We start from the raw sequence: 25,255 nt of genomic DNA on the forward strand, positions 1-25,255 counted from the left end.
CTGAACTCATTTTTTATATTCATTGACAGAATTTTAATATTTTGGGGTGCAGATTATAACAGCTGTTTTAATAAATTGTATACTCTACACTGGGTTATACTACAGGTCGGCATCACATATATTAGAGAACAGTCGGTCATGAAACTTCATTCATAACTTGGAGTATTAAATTTGTTGTAGAAACACCAAATCCAGTATTTGAATTATTTAAATTGTTTGAATTCGGAGTCTTCATACGATAATCTTTCACGAATTTTGTATGACCGGTTTTGTGGTTTATATAAAAGGCTTTCAGTTTTGAGTACGTTATAGTTATAGGATTATATATCAAACAAGAAATAACAAAATTCGGTGGTTTGAGCACAAATGCTGTACTCCGAGTTGTGAATAAAGCTTAGCTTAACGGTTGAATCTGGAGTTGAAGTCATAAAACTTTGCTCAGTGCTCGGAACATAAAATCATGCTCAAAACATGAAATCAAGCATTATGATTGGTCAATTTTGGAGTGCGAGAGATTTTTGACGTCTTCTCAGTGAGTTCAAGAATCTATTCTTTCTTTTTTTAATTTTCGTCGAGGAAGGCCCTTTGTATGACTTACCCCAAAATATATTGTTCGTGATCTTTTTTAAAACTTTTAGACTATTTTTACGTTTAAGAATTTTTAAATCCTGTCTTCATAACTCTTCAATGTCTCTTACATGAGTTGAATGATTTGTGTTGCTATACGTTAAGTTTTAATTTTTCTCATTCGTACATCAATTGCTGATCGTTGCCAGTTTGTTATCTACTAGATGATTTTACTGTAGCCAATACGGTGTATCAGTCAATGAGACAGAAACCAAACAATATATAATATTCTAACACAGTACATGGGGAATTCATACAATGCTTTGAATGGACGGGAGGTGTGGGGTATACGTCAATGAGACAAAAACAAACAATGATTTACATACACACACAGTATGGGGAATTCATACAGAGCTTTAAATGAACGGGAGATGTGGGGTATGAGTCAATGAGACAGAAACCAAACAATAATTTAGATAACATACGTGCATGTATGGATGTAGTACGTGGAAAACATACAAAGCTTTGAATGGAAGGAGATGTGGGTATGTACGTCAATGAGACAGAAACCACACAATAAATAACATACTACCACAGTATGGGGAATTCATACAGGGCTTTGAACGGAAGGAGATGTGGGGTATAACACAGTATTGGGAATTCATACAGAGCTTTGAATGGAAGGAGATGTGGGTATGTACGTCAATGAGACCAAACAATAAATAACATACTAACACAGTATGGGGTATTCATACAGGGCTTTGAATGGAAGGAGATGTGGGGTATAACACAGTATGGGGAAAACATATATTATATATATATATATATAAACGAGTCTAAATTGAAAACTACGTTCAAACCTATGATTGCGTTGGATAAAAACCGCAATTTAACTAAATATATATATACAGAGCTTTGAATGGACGGGAGATGTTGGGTATAAGTCAATGAGACAGAAACCAAACAATAAATAACATACAAACACAGTTCATGAAAAACATACAGAGCTTTGATTGAAGGAGATTTGTGTATACGTCAATGAGACAGAAACCAAACACTACGTTATAAGTTATATGGTTTGCTACTGACCCCTACGGATCCATAGAGGGTTAATAAAATCAATAGGGGTTGAGGCTCGTGACACTAGTTAGAACATTGTTAAGGAGATTGAACAACGTCACGATAAATATAAATTCATTATTGTGTTCATTGTGTTGGTTCACTTTGATTGGTTGATTTATTGGCGTTTCACGTCATTTTTAACGCTAAGTTGTGCCATTTTGTGGCGGTCAGTTTATATTGGTGGAGAAAACTGGCATGCCCGGAGAGGACCACAGACCTTCGGTAGGAAAACACAATACTAGTCAACTAAGATTGGAGTCGAGCGCACCTGTCACGAACACGGACAGAATTCGATCTCGCATCAGTGTTGACTTGCTAGTGATACAGTAGTAAAGACTACTCAGACCACTCGGCCAGCGAGACCTCTTTCCATTTTCATTGTGTTTGGCAAATGGTCCTTTTTTTTTTTAACTCGGATCACCAATAAAATAGAATCGGTTACTTCCATTGCATACATATAGTACTTACAACAAAATTTCGTATGACTCACAAACTGCTATAAATTCAATTGCATAGACTATAGCCACCCAAAAGTCCGTACATAGCATTTTATGACTAGTAGCTGTTCTTGTAAATTCCATTGTAAGGTGTCAGTGTAGCATTCTACTATTTTCATTGAATATAACGATTACGTGTTAAAAAGAATATTTTACGTATCCGTAACCTTTTTTCTCATCTTTTTCGTATATTGACGCTGTTTCTATTTATATGTATACTGGTAGACTAGTCAATTTAAAAAAATGCTAAATTTAGATGATTATTTTCATTTAATATATATTTGATTAAATAAACAAGTATGGACACAGACGCAAATTGTCAGTGGGGTTAAAGGTCGTTACAAATGTATTGAAAGCTAGACTGGAAATGTGTATTAACAAATTGAGTTGATGTGTACATGTCTTCATTCAAATGCATTGACTGATAAAAAAGGGGGCTTCAACTTCCACCCCTCTCTATGAATTAGTTGTTTGAGTGTTTGAATATGGAGTTTGTTAATAAATAGCTGCACTGTAACGCATGATATGTCTTGATTCCTTTTAAGCTTGCTTAAAGGTTGAACTATTTTGTTTTGTACAATTATTAGTCTATTTGTTTTCTCATTTCATTTGTTTTATATTTGTCATTTTAAAGTCATAAGAAACCTCAAATCAAAAAAAAAGTAATGCATATGTTTTTTATAACTCAATCGATAGTTTTCATTGTATAACTTATGTAAATATACTTTTTTCTGAAGAAAATTATTTGAATTGCTTCCTTCCAGCAAGCAATTCCCCCCCCCCCCCCCCCCCCCCCCCGATATATTTTCCGTATGCAAGGTGACCTCAGTGTGACCCATCTCGTAAAAATCGGGTGACCACAATACGCATGGATGTCCTTAAAATAAACTATTATCTGAATTTACACGTTAAACACGTGCTCAATTTCCATGCTTTTTTGTTTATTTTTCGTCAATTGTTGACTAACAGGTGACAATCGTTAAACTTCGGCTTCAAAACACGAACTTTAATTACCTGCCATATTTTCACAACAACACTGACAGATTGAAAAACGATTATACGAAGTTTACACGAAAAAAATGATAAATTGGAGCACAGAAGACTAAGTTTATGATGTTTGTATGCATTGGTTTAAGAATTGAAGAACATTATTTTTCACCGGTCACTTGTTTCTTATGACTTTAAGGTCTTTTATAGCTGACTGTGCTGTATGAGCTTTTGTCATTGTTGAAGGCTATTTGGGGACCTGTAGTTGTTAATCTTGTTTTAAATTTTGAAATGTAGCTGAAGTCAACAGACATAGACAATTCATCCAAGTTTTATAAAATGATGTGGAAGTGCTTATGTGAATAATTGAGATGGGAAATGAGGAAAGTGTCAAAGTGACAACAACCCAATCATAGAGTAGACAACAGCTGAAGGCCTCCAATGGGTTTTCAATGTAGCCAGAAACTCCTGCACTTATAGGTGTCCAAAAACTATAAAATCCCTTCTTTTTTTTAGCATATGTAAAAATTCATAACACAGAAATGTATAATCTGAAATTTATTACAATCAAAAGGGACCTTAGGTCAATAGTGTAAACAATTCACCAAAGTTTAATTAAAGGTGATGGATGCATTTTTGTGTTATTGTTCAAAATTGGAAAATTCTCTTTTTTCAGGATAAAATCTCTCTTCATAACATGGAAATGAAAATTCTGAAATTTTTGATTAAATAAATCATCTTGCTTGGTTCCAACTGAGACTACTAATAACAGTTTGTCTAAGGTTCCAAATATAAAATATATTTGTATTGTATTGTGTTGTATAAAATAAATACTGTCAATAATGAAAACCGATAATTAGCAATTTCATAGACGCCTAATAATAAATCAAAGGTGTGTTATGTGTAAGGTATTCCCTCAGCACTATCAGCGCTTGTCTGATGTTTTCAAGTTAGAGTTGTTTCCCTTGAATCTGAAACAAACAAATGCTTGATTTCAAATGGACTGAACTTGGAAGCACACTAGACAAAAAAAGATGCCTTAAATTAAAACTATAGAACCGAAAAAACTGCAAAATGTGAAAGAATGGGATTTATATTATTTCTTTTCTATGGAATTGTTTTTGTTCAAGGAATACCCGGTGTAAATTCTGGTAAGATATCATCAATTTTTTTTGTCATCGCTGTCAAAAATCGATACACGTGAAAACATCAAAGGATGTGTTCTTTGTAACTGAATGACTCATCTTTGCATCTCATTAATTATTATTTTTCATGTACAAAACTGTAACATAAATAGAATAACACAACAAAATATCATATATAATTATATTGAAACCATCCATCTCTGTTAAAAGATACATGTGTACCATACACTGTACCTATATTTTAATTTTACACCTTTGGCTTTACCAAACAAAGCATTAAAGTATATTATTTCAGAGACAAGTTCCTATGTTTGCAGAGGAAAGTCTTCCCCATTTGGATGGATATCGACAATGAATTGTTTTTTCTATGTTCATGATGTTTTAAAAATATTAAAATATTGCTGCAGCAACTTTCACATTTGTTTACAACTTTGTAGTAGAGTAGTAATGGGGGTACTTTCATGATGAGTTATGGTAATAATTCTTGTCTAATGACATTATGAGTATTTTTTTTACTAATCAATAATGCCTACATGTTTACAACAAAGTAGAATCTGAGTTTAGAACGACATTTACATGTGTAGAAATTTTCTAGTACATGTACATGTACATGTACACGACAGCATTGTGAATTTTGGTTTTTCCACCTGCCCTCCATGGGCAGTCCACCCGTGCCCACTCTAGCTATAATCTTTATGTAAAAATATTGATTACAAATGCTTATCTGCTTTTTGAAATGGATGATCTACATCTTCATGTATCAAAGGTGTTACCTCGTAAATCATATTGTAAAATGACTTAAAATAAATGCACACACTTGAACAAAAAAAGAGCATGTTGTTGCTGTTTTTCATCTGTATACAATGATTGAATCTCAATGAAGTCTGCAACATGGAGTTCAAGATGACTTATATGAAAGATGCTGTATATGTTGAGACATTTTTGGGTTACAACCAGTTCAGCCATAGCTACACGTCTTCATATTGACATGTCCTTAACGTATATACATGTATGTCTTTTATTTTTTTTAAATTGTTTTGACAGAAGATTGTTTTAAAACTTAAAGAATTAACACTTTAAAAAAATTATTTACTACATTTTTTGTACATTTTACATGTTACATGTAAAATGTATGCTTACATCTGCTTTAAAAGTTTGTACATGGGAAAGTTATTCCTTATATTCATGTTCTTTGATTGATCTTTTTGATAAATATTTGGCTACAGGATCATTTTCAAGCAATAGCAATCATCCTGTTTTTACAGTGAATCTCTCAATACCAGCACAAAATGATTTTTGTCTTAAACAATCTTTGATTTATAATTACACTGAAGCGCAAAAGTTTTTTTTTTGTGTGATTACATATATTTTTTTTAACATGTATTCTCATTATGAATTTTAATTTTAGATTCAGACATAGCCAAGTTACTAGAACACCCATACAATAAATACCTTTGGGATAACATTCCACGACCATTCGAAATTATATTTCCTAAAAGAGTCCATAAGAAAGCAGACCAGATCGCCATTTCAACTCGTGAAAAACAGATAAGACATCATGTAAGTTCAGATTCATTGATTGAAAAGTATGAAATATAATTATTAATAAGTGTTTTGCTACATTTTTAATTGAGAATAAGGAACTTTTTTTCTAGATGAAGACTTCACATCATCAAAAAGTAATTTAATATTTTGTTGTTGTTTAAAAAGTGCATTTTCAATGCCTTTTTTTCTAGAAATTAGTAAGTCTAATTTTAATGAAAAATGTACTACACTTCCTTGAAAATATGTATTTCCATTGGCATCAAAACCATTGACGTCATAGAGCTTCTAAAATTGAAATATCAATATTGAAATATTTGGGCAAAAGTACATGCACTAAATATTTATAAGCAGATTATGGAAATGAAAAGAATCCTTCAGACCATTCGTTTTCAGTTTCATACATGTATATATTTTTTTGTTTATCAAATATCAATACATTTGTACATGTACATCATGTACATTTTAAAAATGTTCTTAGATACAGAAAACATGGAAATACTTTCAAAAGTAAATTTAGGGAGACAAAATGGAGATTTTCTCCTCAGCACTCTTACAACATCTGCTTACATCTATAGACTTAAGAATGTCCCTTTGGCCTCTTTTATTAATAGAAATGTTGTCATACATTGTACATGTAACACTAATTTACATTTTTGGCCAAAATCACTTATCCCATGTTTTGATGGTTGCCTTATTAAAATGTCTAACAGGACTGATGAATTGGTATACATGTATATTTACTATTATAAGTTATATGGTTCGACACTGACCCCGTACGGATCCATAGAGGGTTAGTAAAATCCATAGGGGGTGAGGCCGGAGGCCAATTCCCCTATGAATTTTATTCACCCTCTATGGATCCGTAGGGGGTCAGTAGTTAACCATATAACGAATTTATCGGCCGCTGGACTTTTTCTGTGGCGTTTTGTTGAAAAATAAACAATGAAACACAACAACATTAATAAATGACGTCGCAATTAACGCGTCACGAACCCCATATGAAACTTACTAACCCCATATGGTCTCATAGGGGGTCACCAGGTGACGGTGTTTAACCAATCACAACGTGATAATTCATCTGTGGTCCGATAAAATTATATATATAAAGAAAAAGTAATAAAACCGTGATAAGAAATCAAAATTGGACTAGCTAAAAAATTGGAACAAAGTTCCTACTTAAGCCCCTCCATTCTTAGAAATAGATGCAATACATGTAGGCCCGACAGTTTATTCTGGTGGGGGAGGGGGATATGGAACTCTTAAAAAAAACGTCAGGATTACAGTATTGATGATGCTTTGATTAACTATTTGAAACTAGTTTTATTTTCTTAATTTAACATTGTTCATTTCAAGTAAGTCATTGTAAGTCATATTTGATAATAAAAGACTAGGACATAAACATGATAAACAATGATACATGTAATAATTCTGCCTATTTTTATAATTGTAAACTTTAAATTTCTGCAGGGAACTCATGAACATCTTGAGCATGTCACCTTCCAGTTGATGATTAATGGACAAGGACAAAAGTTAAGACTGAAAAAGAATGAGTAAGTATATATGATATGACAATGTACTAATATGGTTTCTTAAAAATACAGAATACACACTATTAACAATCAAGGAATTGTATATTTAAAAGGAATGGAAACGCGGCTCGAGATCAATCGGGATACCCGCAGCGCACCCGCAGAGCTATAAACCATGTCTGGCTCAGGCGGAAGTATGATGAATAATATGAAAAATCATGACGGATTCCATTTCCTGTCATATAAATCAGTCTTTTAATTCACGGAGTCATCTTGCTTGAGACGATAAAAATGAGAGAGAAACCCGAAACTAAGAATAAAATTTTATTCCTAGCAAAAAGTAAGGCCTTAGGTATCATTTTAATGCCTCATCAAACATACGTTTGTAATATTGTATTGAGTAAATTCTCATTAGAATAGACCTCGGTCTTGAAAATTGAGGGAGTTTCATCCGGATTACAAAACAAAAAATACTGTGTTTTTTTTTCTTTCTAAAACTTGAAAACTACGAAGTGCAAAACAAAACAGTTGATATTATTATGAAGCTAAAACCTTATTCTATCGCTTACGCTCTTTTTGAAGTTTCTTGTAACTTTTAAGAATTTTCTACGATTTTTCGAAATTTCAGTTTTGAGTTTCAATATTCTGTCAAAATATGTCTATCAATCTGGGAGTGCACTACGATTTCTTTATTATATTTGAAAGTAGAAAGAAAAAAGTGAGAAAATGAGATATCATTTTAAAGAAGGAATATTTTCCTACAGTTTGGTCTACATTACGAATACTAAATGAAATTGGTACAATATATATGATTTTATTTCGAAACATGTTGAAAATTTGAAGTTGTGCGTCAACAAATACATCGACACTTTGTATTTTGGTATAAGTTAAATAAATACTTGAAATAGATGTGACATTGACATATAATTTAAAAGCTTAGTCTTTTTTCTATCGCATAGTGTTGGTTTTATGAAAATGGTGATAAAAACGAATTAGCTATGATTTTTCAAAATCCCATGTTTATAGTGCACATTGACGCCATTTTGTTTGAAATAACAGACGAGAAATATAAAGAAGACACGATTGGGAATCGTATATAAAAAGGCACAATAAATCCCGGATTTATTGTGCCTTTTTATATACCATGTAAAATGATATGCATTTTTTTTGTCAAATGCTGCTTTAGATACTAAATCGTTGTTTGGTAATGCAGTTTGCCATTATAAAGCGTTGCCGAAAATTACCATACAGGAAGCAGCAAAACTGTTCCTTCCTTTTTTCTCCTAGAGCAGTAGTCTATAGGCCGCAAAAGTATTCCTTTGGTGTTAAAATAAATAAAATGCGAATGTGGGAAAGTTCTATAACTGTTTCTAATTAGAAAATGTATTGCATCTCTGCATAATTTAGCATTAATTAACAGGTGAGCTCGACATTATTAATTTTTTTACATCTTACAAGTATGTAAGACCAGAGACAAATTAGCTTATCATTGATACATGATACATTATACCTGCAAATTGGAACATCCTGCATGCCGTTGTTTATTATAACACCTGTAATCTGAGTTCTTTTATCTAGATAATTATGCAGTTGTTTACATTTTCCTTCCTTCATAATAATTTATTTACTTCTTTCTTTAACAGTCATTTAGTTACATTTTTAAAATGTCCTTTATTTTGCATGAAAACTTTTAAACACTCGTAAAATGTCGGATATCATCTGATTGTGACATACCTTCATGAAATATCACGATAAAAAAAATTGAATAATATTTTTTTTTATTAGTAACTTTGCATGTGGTTGTTTGTTATGTTTTTTTTCTTGGATTAATTTATTTTTCGTTTCATGATTTATCACTTAGCTACTTTACCACGTTCGTACTACACAATGTAAGTACCGTTACTCTACAATAGAATGTGTATTTCAAATTATCTTCTAAAAAACAATAATATGATTTATTTTGCGCCAATGCCCCTTAGAATGATGTTTTAGTCGTTATTTTTTATTACAGAAACATGCCTAAGAAGAAAAAAATATCATTGTCAAGTTAGATAACTAGTGTCAGATTAAATGACCACGTTCGATAACTTCTACCAGATAAGTAATGAGCAAGTTAGAACGATGGGGTGTAATTAACACCCGGTCAAAGCAAGAGATGCATCATAATATTTTCTTTGAAGTCGGCCGCGTTTCCATTCCTTTTAAATATACATTTCCTTGTAACAATTAACAATTAAGGGTCACATCTGAATATTGTTATTCAAAAGTATACATGGTGTACATTTGTGTACAAAGAATATTACAATGTGTTTTTAATGTCTTCATGGAAAAAATTTAACTCTATTGAACACTATTATTTTCAAAGCATGATAAGATAATTCTTCATAAATATGGATTATTATGACCTATCTACCACAGAAGGGGGACTTATATTTTCTGGTCTGTAATTGTTCGTCTGTGTTTATCTGTCAATTTGCAATGATTTGTCTGTCATGTATCTGTTTTTCTTCTGAAAGTTTAATTTTTGTTAATTTAGTTAAATTTTGATACATTTTGATGTGCATGGTAGAGAATTCTATTGATTTAAATAAATATATATTTTCAGTGCTCTGCTGTCTTCAGGAATTCAGGTCAAACATTACCTAGAAGAAAACCAACAAATTATTAGCAAGGTATATAAATAACAGTTGTCTTTGTTTCCACTTGAGTCTTCCAATATTTATTTTGTTCAGTTTAAATAAATAGCATGCAGTATTGTACAATTACAGAAAGTAAATGAGAATTTTAGAGCACAAATTGATTGCTATGGTTGTATAGTTGAATTATACCCTGACAATTGCATGAGATTGATCGTAAAATCAGCTGTCAAATCTTAAAATAATTAATTTCGATCCTAAATATTTTCCTACAAGAATGGAGAAATATGAAGTTTCGAAGTTTGTACTCTAATTAGAATTCTTATGTCAAGATATAATAGAATTAATACTGTTAAGCTATGATAGATATAACATTGATTTTAGATTAACTTTCTCCTTGTTGCTGGGAGTAAATGATAAATGATCATCTTCCTGGACAAAATCAAATCTTTAAAGTCTTTCCTCAATCAATACAGTCAAGCTGGAATATAAATCTTGTGGAGCAATGCATAAATTATTGTTGGAATTCTATTCGTATTCTTTTACAATGTTAAAGCAAAAATTGATTTTCAAATATTGTAATTTAAGAATTGATATACATGTATATATATTTGCATTGTTTAAAGCTTAAGGTAAACAATTTACATACGTTATATTTCCTAATTAGGATTTGGAAATTTCAAAAATATATCTTTAACATTTATATATTTAGAGTACAAATGTACAAAGATAAATGAAGTATAACATAAAGATACATGGTACTTGTATATAGTCAATTCAACACTTCATTAACATGATTAAATTGAACTCCTGGAAAAACAGCTGTTTGTATTTCATCTTAAAACAAATTAGAAGAAAGACTAGACCTGATTGTAGGTCAAAGATAGGTTCTCTCAAAAGTTAATACATATATCTTATAACATATACCTGTTGCAGTATGACAATAAACAAACTCAGTACTTAAAGTACAGATTGTGTGCTCAAAACACAATATCCAGTGTTTTGATCAGTTGATTTTCCTAAATCTGAGTAGAACAAACAAAATGATGACAAAATAATGACTGAGTCCAGGGTCTCCTCCACCAGTTTTCTATCCTAAAATTCTAAATCATTTATAAATAAAGTTTTCTGATATAATATCATGTTTTCTTTCAAATAATGTTCTGGGTGTTCCAAATATTTTTTGTTCCTGTAATAGACTTTCCTGATATAACAGGTGCTTTAGCATAATCTTAGAGAAAATTGCCAGATCAGCTGTAAACTCTGCTTAATTAAGAAAGAGTTCATCCATGTAATGCTTTACTTTGTTCTTACTGGTATGTTGGAACTGTTTAATTAAGAAAGTTTTACTCTAATTACATTGAAAGTGATTTGAAGAAAAGGCAGATACTTCTATATCTACACAGTTGAAGTTAGAGTCAACATTGAACAGAGATCTAGATATTTAGCTATATAGTGGGTTTTAAAAATTGAGGATGATTTATCTATTGAAAAGACCTATCACCCAAAAAAACTTGATCTACAATTAGTTGATTTGTGGGCTCTGTTGTAGAATTTGTCATATGTAACAAAAGTTCTGGTAAACACACATGCAAGATCATTTGATGAATGACACAGTGGTGTATTTTTTCATTAGATTAATGTTTTAGTATTACTGCTAGCATTAGAAGTGATGTTGATACATTTAATCATGTACTAGAGACACACAACCATGAAATTTTTGTGTTCAATGTTTAAAATATTGATGTTCTTATTTAAATGTTTTTAGTTTGACCCAAGTTGATCATGAAGGATAGAATCATAGGACAAATGAAAATTACTATTGCAAGGTTCCTGCTAGGCAACACTTTTACTTATTTGATTAATTTGTTATCAACATTTACGAATTGCTCAGGGAATCCAGTATATATGACAAATCTTTGGTAGTTTGCTTAATTGTTGAATATTGAGCATGAGATGGGTTGCTGTCTCATGAACAAAAAGCATGTTTTTATTCATTGATGAAGATTCCTGATGAATCCAATCATTCAAACTGATTCCATGTATTTCTATGAGGGGTCCCCCTTAAACCATACAATCAGCATCATGCTAGATTGCGTGAGTGAGGAGGCCACCACATTAAGTTATAACTCTAGGATCATTGCACACTTATACATAAGCAAGGCACAACACACAGATTTATTTTACTTGAATGGTTTAACAAACTATTCAAGTAAAATAAGCCACTGTTTGCTTATTTTAACGAGTATTGCCAACAGCCCAAGGGCTGCCAGCCATGCCAGTGGTTCTCTTCGAAAACTTAAAACTGTACAATGTTTTAAAAAAAGGCTTGCAGATGTGTGTGATATCCTTCCAGACATTGTTCCTCCACAGGTAAATTCTTCTAGTTCTGTTGAACAATGTTAAAGATCCTGCTGTGTTAATTCTGGAATCCCTACAGATTACTATCCAATTAACCTTTACTATTACCTGTAATAATATAACAATAATTTACTTTACATAATAGCCATTGTATTAATCCATTCTGTCTATTACCTGTAGATGAGTTATAACCCTTTGATCTGATGTTATCTCTTTGATCTTTTCACCGGGTTGTTTATTAAGTAAATGTTGAATGAAGGTGATACAAGTTAATAATAAATGAGTGTTTTGTATTAATCTTTTATCTTGAAAATTATGATGTCATGAATTACAAAAGTATTATTTTGGATTCCATGGCTATGATCTAGCATGGAAGTATTATATTGATATAATCTTCCATGGGTCTAGTATATATTTTAGTCCAAGATGTCATGATGAGCTGCCCTATAAATAATTTTACAGCCCAAACTTAATTTAGGTTACCTCTTTTGTTTTTGCAAGACTATTATTTGTAGGCCAATTTCTATGTATGTAAATGATTTGTATAGTAAGAGGGATTGGAATCTCGCGGTTTTGTTATCTCTTCCGTGGTGAGACTTCGCTACTTGCCACTACTACTACTCGTCACTTGGGATATTGTAACGTGACTTTTTCAAGTTGTTTTCTTATTTTTGTCACGTATAGACAATGTTGTAATGGTAAAGGACTTTATTCATTCTTAAATGTAATTATTATTGATTACCACTCAAGTTTCATTTGACGAAAAAGCATAATCCTTGTTTTCAAAATTCCAATAGGGAACATACTTTATATGATTGTTTAAATAAACCAATTTTTCAAGACGTTTCGGCCAATGGCCTTCTTCAGTTCTTTATTTTTCCTCTCAACTACATGGCTGACATTACATTCAATCATTGATAAGATGTTATAGCTAAATGTCCTTGGAAACGTCATGACGTCATAATACTTTAACGTCACAATAACATGACGTCACAATACTTTAGCATGAATTAAAGTTAAATTTTATAAGTTTTGATCAATTAAAGTCATTCCTTTTTAACGTTAACTCCAAATGGTCTAATTGTATTAAGTTTTTGCATCCATTGTGCCTCAATATATCTCCTGTAATTTGCTGATTTATCATAAATCTGTTGCAGAACCTGAACTGTGATGTCCTCTTTGCAATGATCCTCTTGGTTGAAATGTTCTGCCACAGCTGTATCTCTATCATGTCTGATATCTGCAAGATGTTCTTTTATTCTTTCGTTTAGTGATCTTTCTGTTTCTCCAACATAGACATAGTGGTTACATTTTTCACAGTGAAGTCCATAAATAAGATTTACTAGTTGACATCCATGAATGTTCTTTTTGAGGTTGAATGTTTTATCTCCGAGTATAATTTTTTCTTCATTTCTTTCAATTTCGCAAACTTCACATTCTTCTTTACATGTTTTGTTGTTGCTGTAGTTGGTACTTTTTTTGGTGATCTTATTTAGTTTTCCATGTACAATTATGTCTGCTAAGTTTCTATCTCTTCTATAAGCTACTAGTGGTGGTTCTGGAAATATTTCTTTCATCAAGTTACAGTTATGTAGAATATTAATTCTTTTTTTAACAATGTCATGAATATCAGGTAATAAATCCGTAAAGGTTACAACAAGAGGTATGCGTTCTGATGTTTTTTTAATTTCATTTTTTCTCTGTAATAGCTCTTTTCTATTTAAGTTGTCTGCTCTTTTTAGTTGGTTTTCAATAAATTTTCCGTTGTAGCCTCTTTTTCGCAGTTGTAATTTCAGTTCTTGTCTATGTTTTTGGTAGTCATCTTCATTTTCACAAATTCTTCTTAATCGTAATGCTAAACCATATGGAATTGCCCTTTTTACATTTTTTGGATGGCATGATTTGCTGTGAACATATATATGTTTATCAGTTGGCTTGGTATAAAGGTCTGTTGTTAATTTACCATTTTTTATTTTCACAAGTGTATCCAAGAATTCAATTTGATTGCTGTTGTACCTAAGTTCCACCTTTATTTTGTCATTTATTGAGTTTGCAAAGTCCATAAATTCCTTGAGTTTTTGTTCGCCATGAGTCCAAATTCCAAAACCATCATCAATGAAGCGTTTATAAAACAATGGTTTCTCTTTGAATTTTTCCAGTGCTTTATCCCATTGTCGCATATAAGTACATGCAAAATTTTTTCCTAGTTTTGACCCTATAGCCACACCTTCATTTTGCAGGAAATCTCTGTCAATTAATCTGAAGTTATTTCCCTCTAAAACTAATTTTATCATTTGTAGAATATCATTGGTTGGTATTTCTTTATTTTTCCTGGTGTCAAGAGCTTTTTTACATGCTTTTATTCCTTCTTCTCTAGGAATAGATGGGTATAATTTTACTACATCAAAACAAAATAATATACTGTTTTTTGGTATTGGCTGTTTTACTTTTGAAAGTTTATCTAAAAAATCTGTAGTATCTCTAATATAACTTGGTGAGTTGATAACATAGTTGTCTAGTTCCTTTTCTGCTATTTCTGCAATTTTTTCAGTGGCAGTACCTATCCCGTTAACTATTGTTCTATATGGTTTGTTTTGTTTGTGGATTTTTGGGTTTCCTTTTAATTTTGCTGGATGTGGATGTTTTGGTATTAAATAAGTTTTCATTTCCCCAGAAATTGATCCCTCTTTTTTCATTCTATTTACTAAAGATTTTACCTTTTTCGTAATTTGATGTGTCGTGTTTTGCTCTGTTTCAGAATAAGTATCATTGTTTGTTATTTCCTCTTCTAGTTTCTTAAAATATTCTTCTTTGTTGATGACTACTATTCCTGATCCTTTATCTGCCGGTCGTATAACTATATCATCATCTTGTAAAATATCCTTAAGAGCGTTTTCTTCTTTCGTTGTAAGATTTATTGATTTGCGCTGTTTCAGACCATTCATGACATCTCCTTTAACTACCTCTATGTATGTATCTAACCAGATGTTTTTTCCTGGTTTTGGTGTAAAATCTTTATTTTTTCTACGTGTTTTACTGCATTCTGATTTCTCTTTAATTTCTTCATGTTCCTTGATGTTGTAAAAATATTCTTTTAGTCTCATTCTTCTTTCCCATTCTGTTAAATCTGCTAAAACCTTACCAATGTTTACCTTCTTTTGAGCAGGAATGAAAGACAATCCTTTTGATAACAATGACATGTGTTCTGTATTTAGATTTTTACTAGACAGATTAATGACTGGGCAACTTGTATTTGTGACTTCGTTTTCTTGAATACTTTTCTTTTCTTTCTCCGGTCTGTAAGTAACTGGTTCTATGTCTTTATTACTATTATCTTTCATGTTAGTTTGATCAAACCAATCTATCTCATCATTTTGTACTTTTCTGTTTCTAACCATGTTGTTTTGTTCCTGAATGTTACTTGTTGTAAGTTGAATCTGCTTACATACACACTTTTTCTGCTTAAATTTCAATAAATTAAAATGATTTTGTAAATGCTCAATGGCTATCCATCTTTCTTTATCAAGTGCACCATTCATTGGTGAATATTTTATCCATGCAACTGCTCCATCTATTTTAGTTTTTACAAATATTGTGTAGTCATACATTTCACCAACTGCAATTATTTCAGCTTCTGTTGCCCACGATTCTAGTGTGCCATCAGTCATAGATTGATGAGCCATGTGTAAATTAAAGTTTTCATCTATGAAAGGTAAAAATCTATCTTTATGTTCTTTCATATACTTTACTGTTGCTTGTCTTATTTTATTATGGTGGTTTTCAATGCCATATAGAAAAAGGCTTATACATCTGTAGAAACAATTTCCATCTCCTCTCACTTTCATTTTTATAAGATCATCATCCCTGATTTGACCACTGTCATTTGACAATTTCTGGAAATTATTTTTGACCATATCTGTGTTACAATTGCAGCTATAGAGTTGATTTTGTCTTATCCTTTTCATCTTTGACTTCTTTCTGTTGTCATATTCCTCTTTGTTGTTTTTTAACAGATTTCTTGCTTCCATTTTGATTTTGTGGTAACTATCTACATCTGTATCACATAGCTTATTGGACAGTTGATTTAGGGTAATACTAGTTTCATTAATTTTGTTTTCACATACATTAATCGATAAGTTTAAGAGTTTCATTGAAGCATCATGAAGTACTGTTTTGCTTTTTTGAATAATTTCTGGTTTTGCATCTAGATTAAATTTCCATTTTAGTTGAAATCCATTTGGAACCACGTTGTCTTTAATGCAGGAATTTAAAAAGTTTAAATGTGAAATATATCTAACCTTCTTGTCAGTTATTCTTAGAAATTCCAGTCTGCCATGTTCCATCTCCTCACAATCTTCCATCCTTTTATAGGGTTTGAATAAAAATCCTTGTTTTCAAAATTCCAATAGGGAACATACTTTATATAATTGTTTAAATAAACCAATTTTTCAAGACGTTTCGGCCAATGGCCTTCTTCAGTTCTTTATTTTTCCTCTCAACTACATGGCTGACATTACATTCAATCATTGATAAGATGTTATAGCTAAATGTCCTTGGAAACGTCATGACGTCATAATACTTTAACGTCACAATAACATGACGTCACAATACTTTAGCATGAATTAAAGTTAAATTTTATAAGTTTTGATCAATTAAAGTCATTCCTTTTTAACGTTAACTCCAAATGGTCTAATTGTATTAAGTTTTTGCATCCATTGTGCCTCAATATATCTCCTGTAATTTGCTGATTTATCATAAATCTGTTGCAGAACCTGAACTGTGATGTCCTCTTTGCAATGATCCTCTTGGTTGAAATGTTCTGCCACAGCTGTATCTCTATCATGTCTGATATCTGCAAGATGTTCTTTTATTCTTTCGTTTAGTGATCTTTCTGTTTCTCCAACATAGACATAGTGGTTACATTTTTCACAGTGAAGTCCATAAATAAGATTTACTAGTTGACATCCATGAATGTTCTTTTTGAGGTTGAATGTTTTATCTCCGAGTATAATTTTTTCTTCATTTCTTTCAATTTCGCAAACTTCACATTCTTCTTTACATGTTTTGTTGTTGCTGTAGTTGGTACTTTTTTTGGTGATCTTATTTAGTTTTCCATGTACAATTATGTCTGCTAAGTTTCTATCTCTTCTATAAGCTACTAGTGGTGGTTCTGGAAATATTTCTTTCATCAAGTTACAGTTATGTAGAATATTAATTCTTTTTTTAACAATGTCATGAATATCAGGTAATAAATCCGTAAAGGTTACAACAAGAGGTATGCGTTCTGATGTTTTTTTAATTTCATTTTTTCTCTGTAATAGCTCTTTTCTATTTAAGTTGTCTGCTCTTTTTAGTTGGTTTTCAATAAATTTTCCGTTGTAGCCTCTTTTTCGCAGTTGTAATTTCAGTTCTTGTCTATGTTTTTGGTAGTCATCTTCATTTTCACAAATTCTTCTTAATCGTAATGCTAAACCATATGGAATTGCCCTTTTTACATTTTTTGGATGGCATGATTTGCTGTGAACATATATATGTTTATCAGTTGGCTTGGTATAAAGGTCTGTTGTTAATTTACCATTTTTTATTTTCACAAGTGTATCCAAGAATTCAATTTGATTGCTGTTGTACCTAAGTTCCACCTTTATTTTGTCATTTATTGAGTTTGCAAAGTCCATAAATTCCTTGAGTTTTTTGTTCGCCATGAGTCCAAATTCCAAAACCATCATCAATGAAGCGTTTATAAAACAATGGTTTCTCTTTGAATTTTTCCAGTGCTTTATCCCATTGTCGCATATAAGTACATGCAAAATTTTTTCCTAGTTTTGACCCTATAGCCACACCTTCATTTTGCAGGAAATCTCTGTCAATTAATCTGAAGTTATTTCCCTCTAAAACTAATTTTATCATTTGTAGAATATCATTGGTTGGTATTTCTTTATTTTTCCTGGTGTCAAGAGCTTTTTTACATGCTTTTATTCCTTCTTCTCTAGGAATAGATGGGTATAATTTTACTACATCAAAACAAAATAATATACTGTTTTTTGGTATTGGCTGTTTTACTTTTGAAAGTTTATCTAAAAAATCTGTAGTATCTCTAATATAACTTGGTGAGTTGATAACATAGTTGTCTAGTTCCTTTTCTGCTATTTCTGCAATTTTTTCAGTGGCAGTACCTATCCCGTTAACTATTGTTCTATATGGTTTGTTTTGTTTGTGGATTTTTGGGTTTCCTTTTAATTTTGCTGGATGTGGATGTTTTGGTATTAAATAAGTTTTCATTTCCCCAGAAATTGATCCCTCTTTTTTCATTCTATTTACTAAAGATTTTACCTTTTTCGTAATTTGATGTGTCGTGTTTTGCTCTGTTTCAGAATAAGTATCATTGTTTGTTATTTCCTCTTCTAGTTTCTTAAAATATTCTTCTTTGTTGATGACTACTATTCCTGATCCTTTATCTGCCGGTCGTATAACTATATCATCATCTTGTAAAATATCCTTAAGAGCGTTTTCTTCTTTCGTTGTAAGATTTATTGATTTGCGCTGTTTCAGACCATTCATGACATCTCCTTTAACTACCTCTATGTATGTATCTAACCAGATGTTAGCCATGTAGTTGAGAGGAAAAATAAAGAACTGAAGAAGGCCATTGGCCGAAACGTCTTGAAAAATTGGAAAAAGCATAATTTAAGTGTCTAACTATACAAATCCTTGTTTAGGTTAATGTATCTAGGAAGGTCAATTTTAAGTTATCTTAAAAAACCAAATTTGGATGACCAGAGGTTCTAGGGTTTAACATATTATATATGGTCATATGAAAGACCTATTTGTTATGGATATGAAATAGGCCTTTTTCTGTGAATTTCATAGTGGTACAAATAATGTACTTGTTTATATTAGTTTGGGACCATTCATAATTTACATCCAGAGTTAAAAAACCTTTGAAAGTGTCCGGCTTGTGTGATTAATAGTCAATAAAACAGGTATCAAAAGTTTGTTGTTGGTCCATTGTCTTTTAAACCACGAAAGGTGGGGAAACATTAAAACTTAATCACTATTAAACTAAAATGGAGGTAAAGAATTTGTAAGGGTTCCAAGGAACCCAATGTCTCGTCTACTTTTGCTGTTAGTCGCAGGCTCAACAAAAATGTAGAAAAAATTATTTAAAATGTCCCTCTAGATACTGATCATAAACAAGCTTCTATCCAAGTTTGGTAGAAACCAGGACAGTTAAAGAAAGTTATAAAAATTTTAAAGATTTTAACCATAGAGTGAATATTTGTGAATGCTGCCAACAACAGAATGTAGGATCGCTATGTCTCACTTTTGTAACATAGGCTGCTAGCTTCTCAAAAATGAATACCCAAAATTGACAATTTGTCATTGTACCTTTTATATTGCAGACTGTAGAGCATTGCTACTATCAGGGTACAGTTAAAAGAGATGAATGGTCTAGTGTAGCTGTCAGTACGTGCCATGGGATAAGGTATGTAGAATTGTACAATGATATGCTGGTTCTGAGGTTGGTATGATAAGAACAAATTACTGGTAACCAGCTTTAATACCAGTTAAACTTCAGCAGTTATTGGTCAAGTGTAACATCAAAGGTAGGTTTCAATAAATGATGGTAATTTTCTGGAATAAGCTGCAAATGCTTGTCATAGAAAGAAAGTTTAGGGACATTATTTTTTTTGTTGGTCTTTCCATTCGTCCATTTGTCCTTCCATTTGATCATCTGTTCGTCAGTCTGTCCCTCTTCTGGTTAAATTTGTTGGTAAAGGTAGTTTGATGAAGTTGAAGTCCAATCAACTTAAAACTTAGTATACACATTCCCTATATACTATGGTCTTTCTTATTTTAATGCCAAATGATAGTCTTAACTTTAGATAGAAACCCATTATGTTTTACATGCATAGCCATAGTGTTATAACTTTTGTTTGATTCTGAGAGATTGCACGTTGATAAACGTAATCTCAAACAATGATTAACATGATTGATAAAACAAAGGGTGGTTTATAGTGTTGAGAAATTATTGTTCACAATCAACAAGCAAACGTCAGAAGAAGAGAAATAAATTTAAAAAATGGACAAAGAACAGAAGTAAAATAGTTTCTTTTCAGATTTAAATACACTGGTATTCAGTAATCAGTTCAATAATTCAAAACATGTTAATGTAAATGGCATCAAGTCTTTAGCATCCCTGTAGAGACTATTTTGTTTCATCAGAATACTGGAGACATCTCTGGATCTGGCAGTTATATTTACAAACTCAGTAGGATAGTAAACATAAGTTTGTTTTGTGACAGTTATCATATTGATAGACATTATTTCATTTGAGTATAATTGATAAAAAACAGCATTATTATTGTGATAATAGGCAACCTCACTTTGTATAATGGATTACCATACACCAGGTCTTTGTTATATGGGAATTGATGGCGTCTGGATTTTATTTCACAAACTCATATATTATTGATATGAACTTAATATTGCAATGATGTGTTTGTTAAATAGTTTTTTCAGTGGAATCATTTTTCATTGACGCTTTCTTTATATCTAAGCTTTAAATGTCCATGCTGAGTTAAATTGAGAAAAAACATCAATTATTTGGTGTTACTAACAAAATAAGACTCCTTGTGGCTCAGAAATTAATTAGCAATATTTAAACACAATTAATGTAAACAAAGAAGCAAATAAAATATTCTTGTTTCCTCAAATGCATATAGTTTTCCTTGGTGATCAAATAACACCATAAATCTTATTTAATCATGCTACAAGTATATGTACTTATTTAAAAATAAGAAGATGTAGTATGATTGCCAATAAGACAACTTGCCACCAGATACCAAATAAAGTAGTATTTTGTTCAATTATATGTCACCATACAGCCTTCAAGAATGAGCAAAAAACATACAGCAAAGTGAATATGACATAAAAGGCCTTGTAATTACTACAAAAATGTACATGTATTTGTTTTATTGTTGTAACATAAAATTGAGAATGAGAATTGGGAATGTGTCAAAGAGACAGCAACCCAGCCAAAGAGCAACAAACAGCCCAAGGCCACCAATGGGTCTTCAACACATAGAAGTAATCCTACACACAGAGGCAAGGTTCAGTTGGCTCTAAAACAGAAATGTTAACTATTTCAGCAAAAATTGACATCTCACTTAACTCTGAAACATGAAAATGGACATAATTTTTAAAAAATGTGAAAGACTTACAAAGGTCAGAGGCTTCTTACTTGGGACAGTCCCAACATTGCATTTGTTCATTAAATATATCTAGAATGGATAATTTGAATGTCTAAATAACATTTTTTAATTAGATTAGATTTTTTACCCTCAGGTTGATCAATTTATACATTCTTCCCTAGTTAAGGTTACAATTCACTTATGTGATATTGTTTGTGATGAAAACTTCTATTGGTGGCCTTAATTTCGGCTGTTGTCTGCTCTTTGGTCAGGTTGTTTTCTCTTTGACACATCCCCCATTTCAATTCTTTATTTTATTCTAAAGGTAGAAATAGAAATTTGAGATTACAAAAAAAACAACTAATGAATGGAATGCAATATTGTACAACATGTTTGCTTGAAATTGGATGTAAAAATGTACATATACCTTATGGTGAGCCATAATGTAACTTCAAACTGAATGAAATATAATATATATTTGAAACTTCTATCTTTAAGTGTAAGTCAGTTATGATGAGTTTTAAGTAGAAATAAGATAAAAGATAGGAAGGCATGCTTCATAAAGTGCTTCAAAACATTGATCATAAAAGTGGAAATTTCTTCAAAATTATCAAAATTATCTTCATAATATTGGCAGAAGCCAAAGTCAATAATTTTAACACATTGCAGGTTGGCAAATTGTCAATCTTTGAACTATAATGGTTGTGATTCTAAGTCATACAGTTAAACTGATATGCCAAACTTATTGTATTTTCTGCTTCATGAAGCATCAAGATTTGAATGTTAATCAATGTAACTCACTCCAAATGATAATTTGAAATAAATAAAAAAGATTAATTGTTTTAAAGGAGTTGGGGTGGTAGGAGTGGCTTAAGATTAGGATTAAGCTTTCATGTATGATGAGACAAAGGCATGTAAAGGAACTTTCACTTTGATTGTACTCCTTTTGAGCATTTTGGTCATGCCACGAATGTTAACCCAATATGGTTCTATTTTAGATTAGCACATACATTGACAGCTTGTTATATTTTGTAGACATATGCATGTCTATTGTTGAAGGCTGTCAAAGATTATTTTGCTAACTTGTGTCATTGGGCTGCTGCCTCATTGACTAATTCCTGGACACATCTCCTTTTATGCATAAATGTTAAAACATGAAGACGTCATGATATTAGCTTCCATGAATTATTCATGATAATGTATCGATAAATATCTTATCTTATAATGCAACACATAATTTTCAAAAGCTAGCTTGCATTATAGCAGAACATCTGAAAGGATTTTGCACTTTAGATAGGAGTCAATTATATCCTAAGAGACTTTTTACCATGCTATAAAACTAGAATTTACAATTCTTTGTGATAAGTCAATAAAATTATGTCATAACAAGCAATGCTGTGTTCTGATTTATGTTGTTAATGATCAGATATCATTGCTACAAAACAAATTGAAATTGAAATAATGTTCTTTAAATGATCTAAAGCATGGTTATTCCATTCATGACAAAAGTCAAACAGCCATTCAACCATGTTCTTATTGTATCTGCTTCCTGCATCAACATTATCTACTAATTGCTCTTAGTTTTGATTGAGTTGTGAAACAAGTTTGTAAATACTAAAACATATTTAAAACATGCATTATGTAGGAGTAATATTTATATGGCTTTACAATGGTATTATTGTTTAAGAAAGAGTTAATTCCATCAACAATCAATTTTGCCTTTGAAAGGTTATCATGGTTATGGAATTATCTTTTATCTTTCATCAAAGTTAAGTTTAATTGAAAAATCTGTTTGGTTTTTTTCCCCAAAAAAATATAAATGAGAAGTTTAAAATCATATAAGTTTGACAGGTATAATGTAGATTGAATAAAAACATTAAGCAAGAGTTTGCTGTCAAAACAGGGAACATCAGACACTCTATATTTTTTTAGCATGTATAATCTGAAACTGCAGAATTATTTAGTGTTGTGTAAAGCAATTTGAAGGAGGCTTGCTATTGATTTTCTTGCCTCCTGGAAAGATATTTTTATGTGCTTTACATCAAAAGATCTTGCATCGTAATTGATTTTCTTACAACTCACCAATTAATTTTAGAAGTAATCTTAATTGGAAAACCTTAAGAAAGTGTGAAGTTTGATTTTATATGTCATGTTTACTTGTCCTATCACAATAAAGAATTGAGACTGTAATACATATTCATGGAGTGTGTGTCAGACAGGCAATGGGTATTCTTGATAATTAGAGATTGAATATATGTTCAATAAGTAACCATAACATGAGGTGACGGCTGACCTCTTTTAATATCAGTCTCCATTGCAAAAATATATTCCCTTAAAAAAAGCTACATTGGAACTTTGTACTCTTATAGATATACCAATAACTTAATAGGCTGCACGCCATGGATATTGCAGAATACAAAAATAGGTTTCATCCTTTTTTTAAGATTTTTGTTTGATTTTAGACATTGTATGTGTTTTACAAATTTAAGGTTGTAAAACATATTCATGCAGATTGGTTAACTCTTGTTACTCTTTGAAATTTTGAAAATTACTGTCACAAGTATATTTTTTGAAAGCGTCAAATATTCAACCTTTGAAAAAGGAAATTTATTGCTTGTTAACATGAAAAAGAAAGGTGTGTGTACTGAAAAAAAACCTGAGATATTAGCCATTGAATTTTTGACTGGAAAATATTCCCTCTTGACTTTTCATAGCTTTATTACTGACAAGTTAAAGTTCTCAAAAGCTATTAAAAATAATTAAAATTTTATAAACTTTTACATATGGCTTATCATTATGGATGTAAAAGATTTATAAAAAGAGAAAAGGGGGTCAATTGTCAATTGTTTTTAAGGCATTCAAATGGATGAAACCAGAGGATTCTGAAAATCTGACAGAAATCCCAAAACATGACAGGCGAACTTCCTGAAAGGGAGAAGGGGAGAAAAGTTAATAAAAAATCTTCATGAAAACAGTATAATATGGGAAAAAAAGGAAATTAAAGAATTGAGATTGAGAATTATGGCATCAAATGGGTTAAAAAAAATCTTCTGAACTACTGCCATTACTGGTATTCAGTTTAGTTCTGTTAGTTGAAATATTATTTTATTATACTATATTATTAATAATATGTTTCAGTTGATAGTTTGTTATACAAATGAAAGTCTTATGTGTTTGTTTATCTGTTCTGTTTCTCTTTTCAAGTCATGTTTACACTTCCCACTGAATTTAATATTAAAGACATTATGGCTATAAATCTGATTATAGGTTGTATAACACTGTGTTAATGAGGACTGATGAGTCATCAACGATTTTACTTGTAAATATAAGTTTAAAGCATTAATTTCTTTAGATCCGCTGAGGAATGATATTTACCTGGAAATATAGCAGATATTAGATTTGATCAATTTCCAAAGGGCTTTAACTGAATAACTTTAATAACACGAGCAATTATTTTTTAAAGGATTGAGAACTCCATCAAGTTTAGTTTTAAGGGAGTTCGCTTCTCAGTTTCAAAGTAGTTAATTTTTCAAAACACTAGTTTATATAGATAGGGGATTACTAAAGGAATCCAAAGAGCGAAAAAAATATATATCTCACCGAGCTTGTTTTTGAGATATTAGCCATTGAAATTTTGGCGGAAAAGTATTCTCTTTTGACTTTTCAAAGCTTTAT

The 25,255-nt window shown here is 31.2% G+C and overlaps 1 protein-coding gene across 8 annotated transcripts in view; it reads left to right on the forward strand.

Moving 5' to 3' along the window:
* Positions 1-4,125: 4,125 nt before the first annotated feature.
* LOC134706621 (disintegrin and metalloproteinase domain-containing protein unc-71-like) overlaps positions 4,126-25,255 on the forward strand; it is a 53,005-nt gene continuing 31,875 nt past the window's right edge. For all 8 annotated transcript variants that reach the window (XM_063565719.1, XM_063565721.1, XM_063565718.1 and 5 more), the window contains exons 1-5: positions 4,126-4,324; positions 5,727-5,878; positions 7,331-7,413; positions 9,998-10,064; positions 19,790-19,872. In XM_063565719.1, the coding sequence (XP_063421789.1) occupies positions 4,258-4,324; positions 5,727-5,878; positions 7,331-7,413; positions 9,998-10,064; positions 19,790-19,872 (452 nt within the window). In that variant the 5' untranslated portion in view covers positions 4,126-4,257. The remainder of the gene's footprint in view (positions 4,325-5,726; positions 5,879-7,330; positions 7,414-9,997; positions 10,065-19,789; positions 19,873-25,255) is intronic.

This window comes from Mytilus trossulus, chromosome 2, assembly GCF_036588685.1.
Source record: "Mytilus trossulus isolate FHL-02 chromosome 2, PNRI_Mtr1.1.1.hap1, whole genome shotgun sequence".
Classification (NCBI taxonomy): domain Eukaryota; kingdom Metazoa; phylum Mollusca; class Bivalvia; order Mytilida; family Mytilidae; genus Mytilus; species Mytilus trossulus.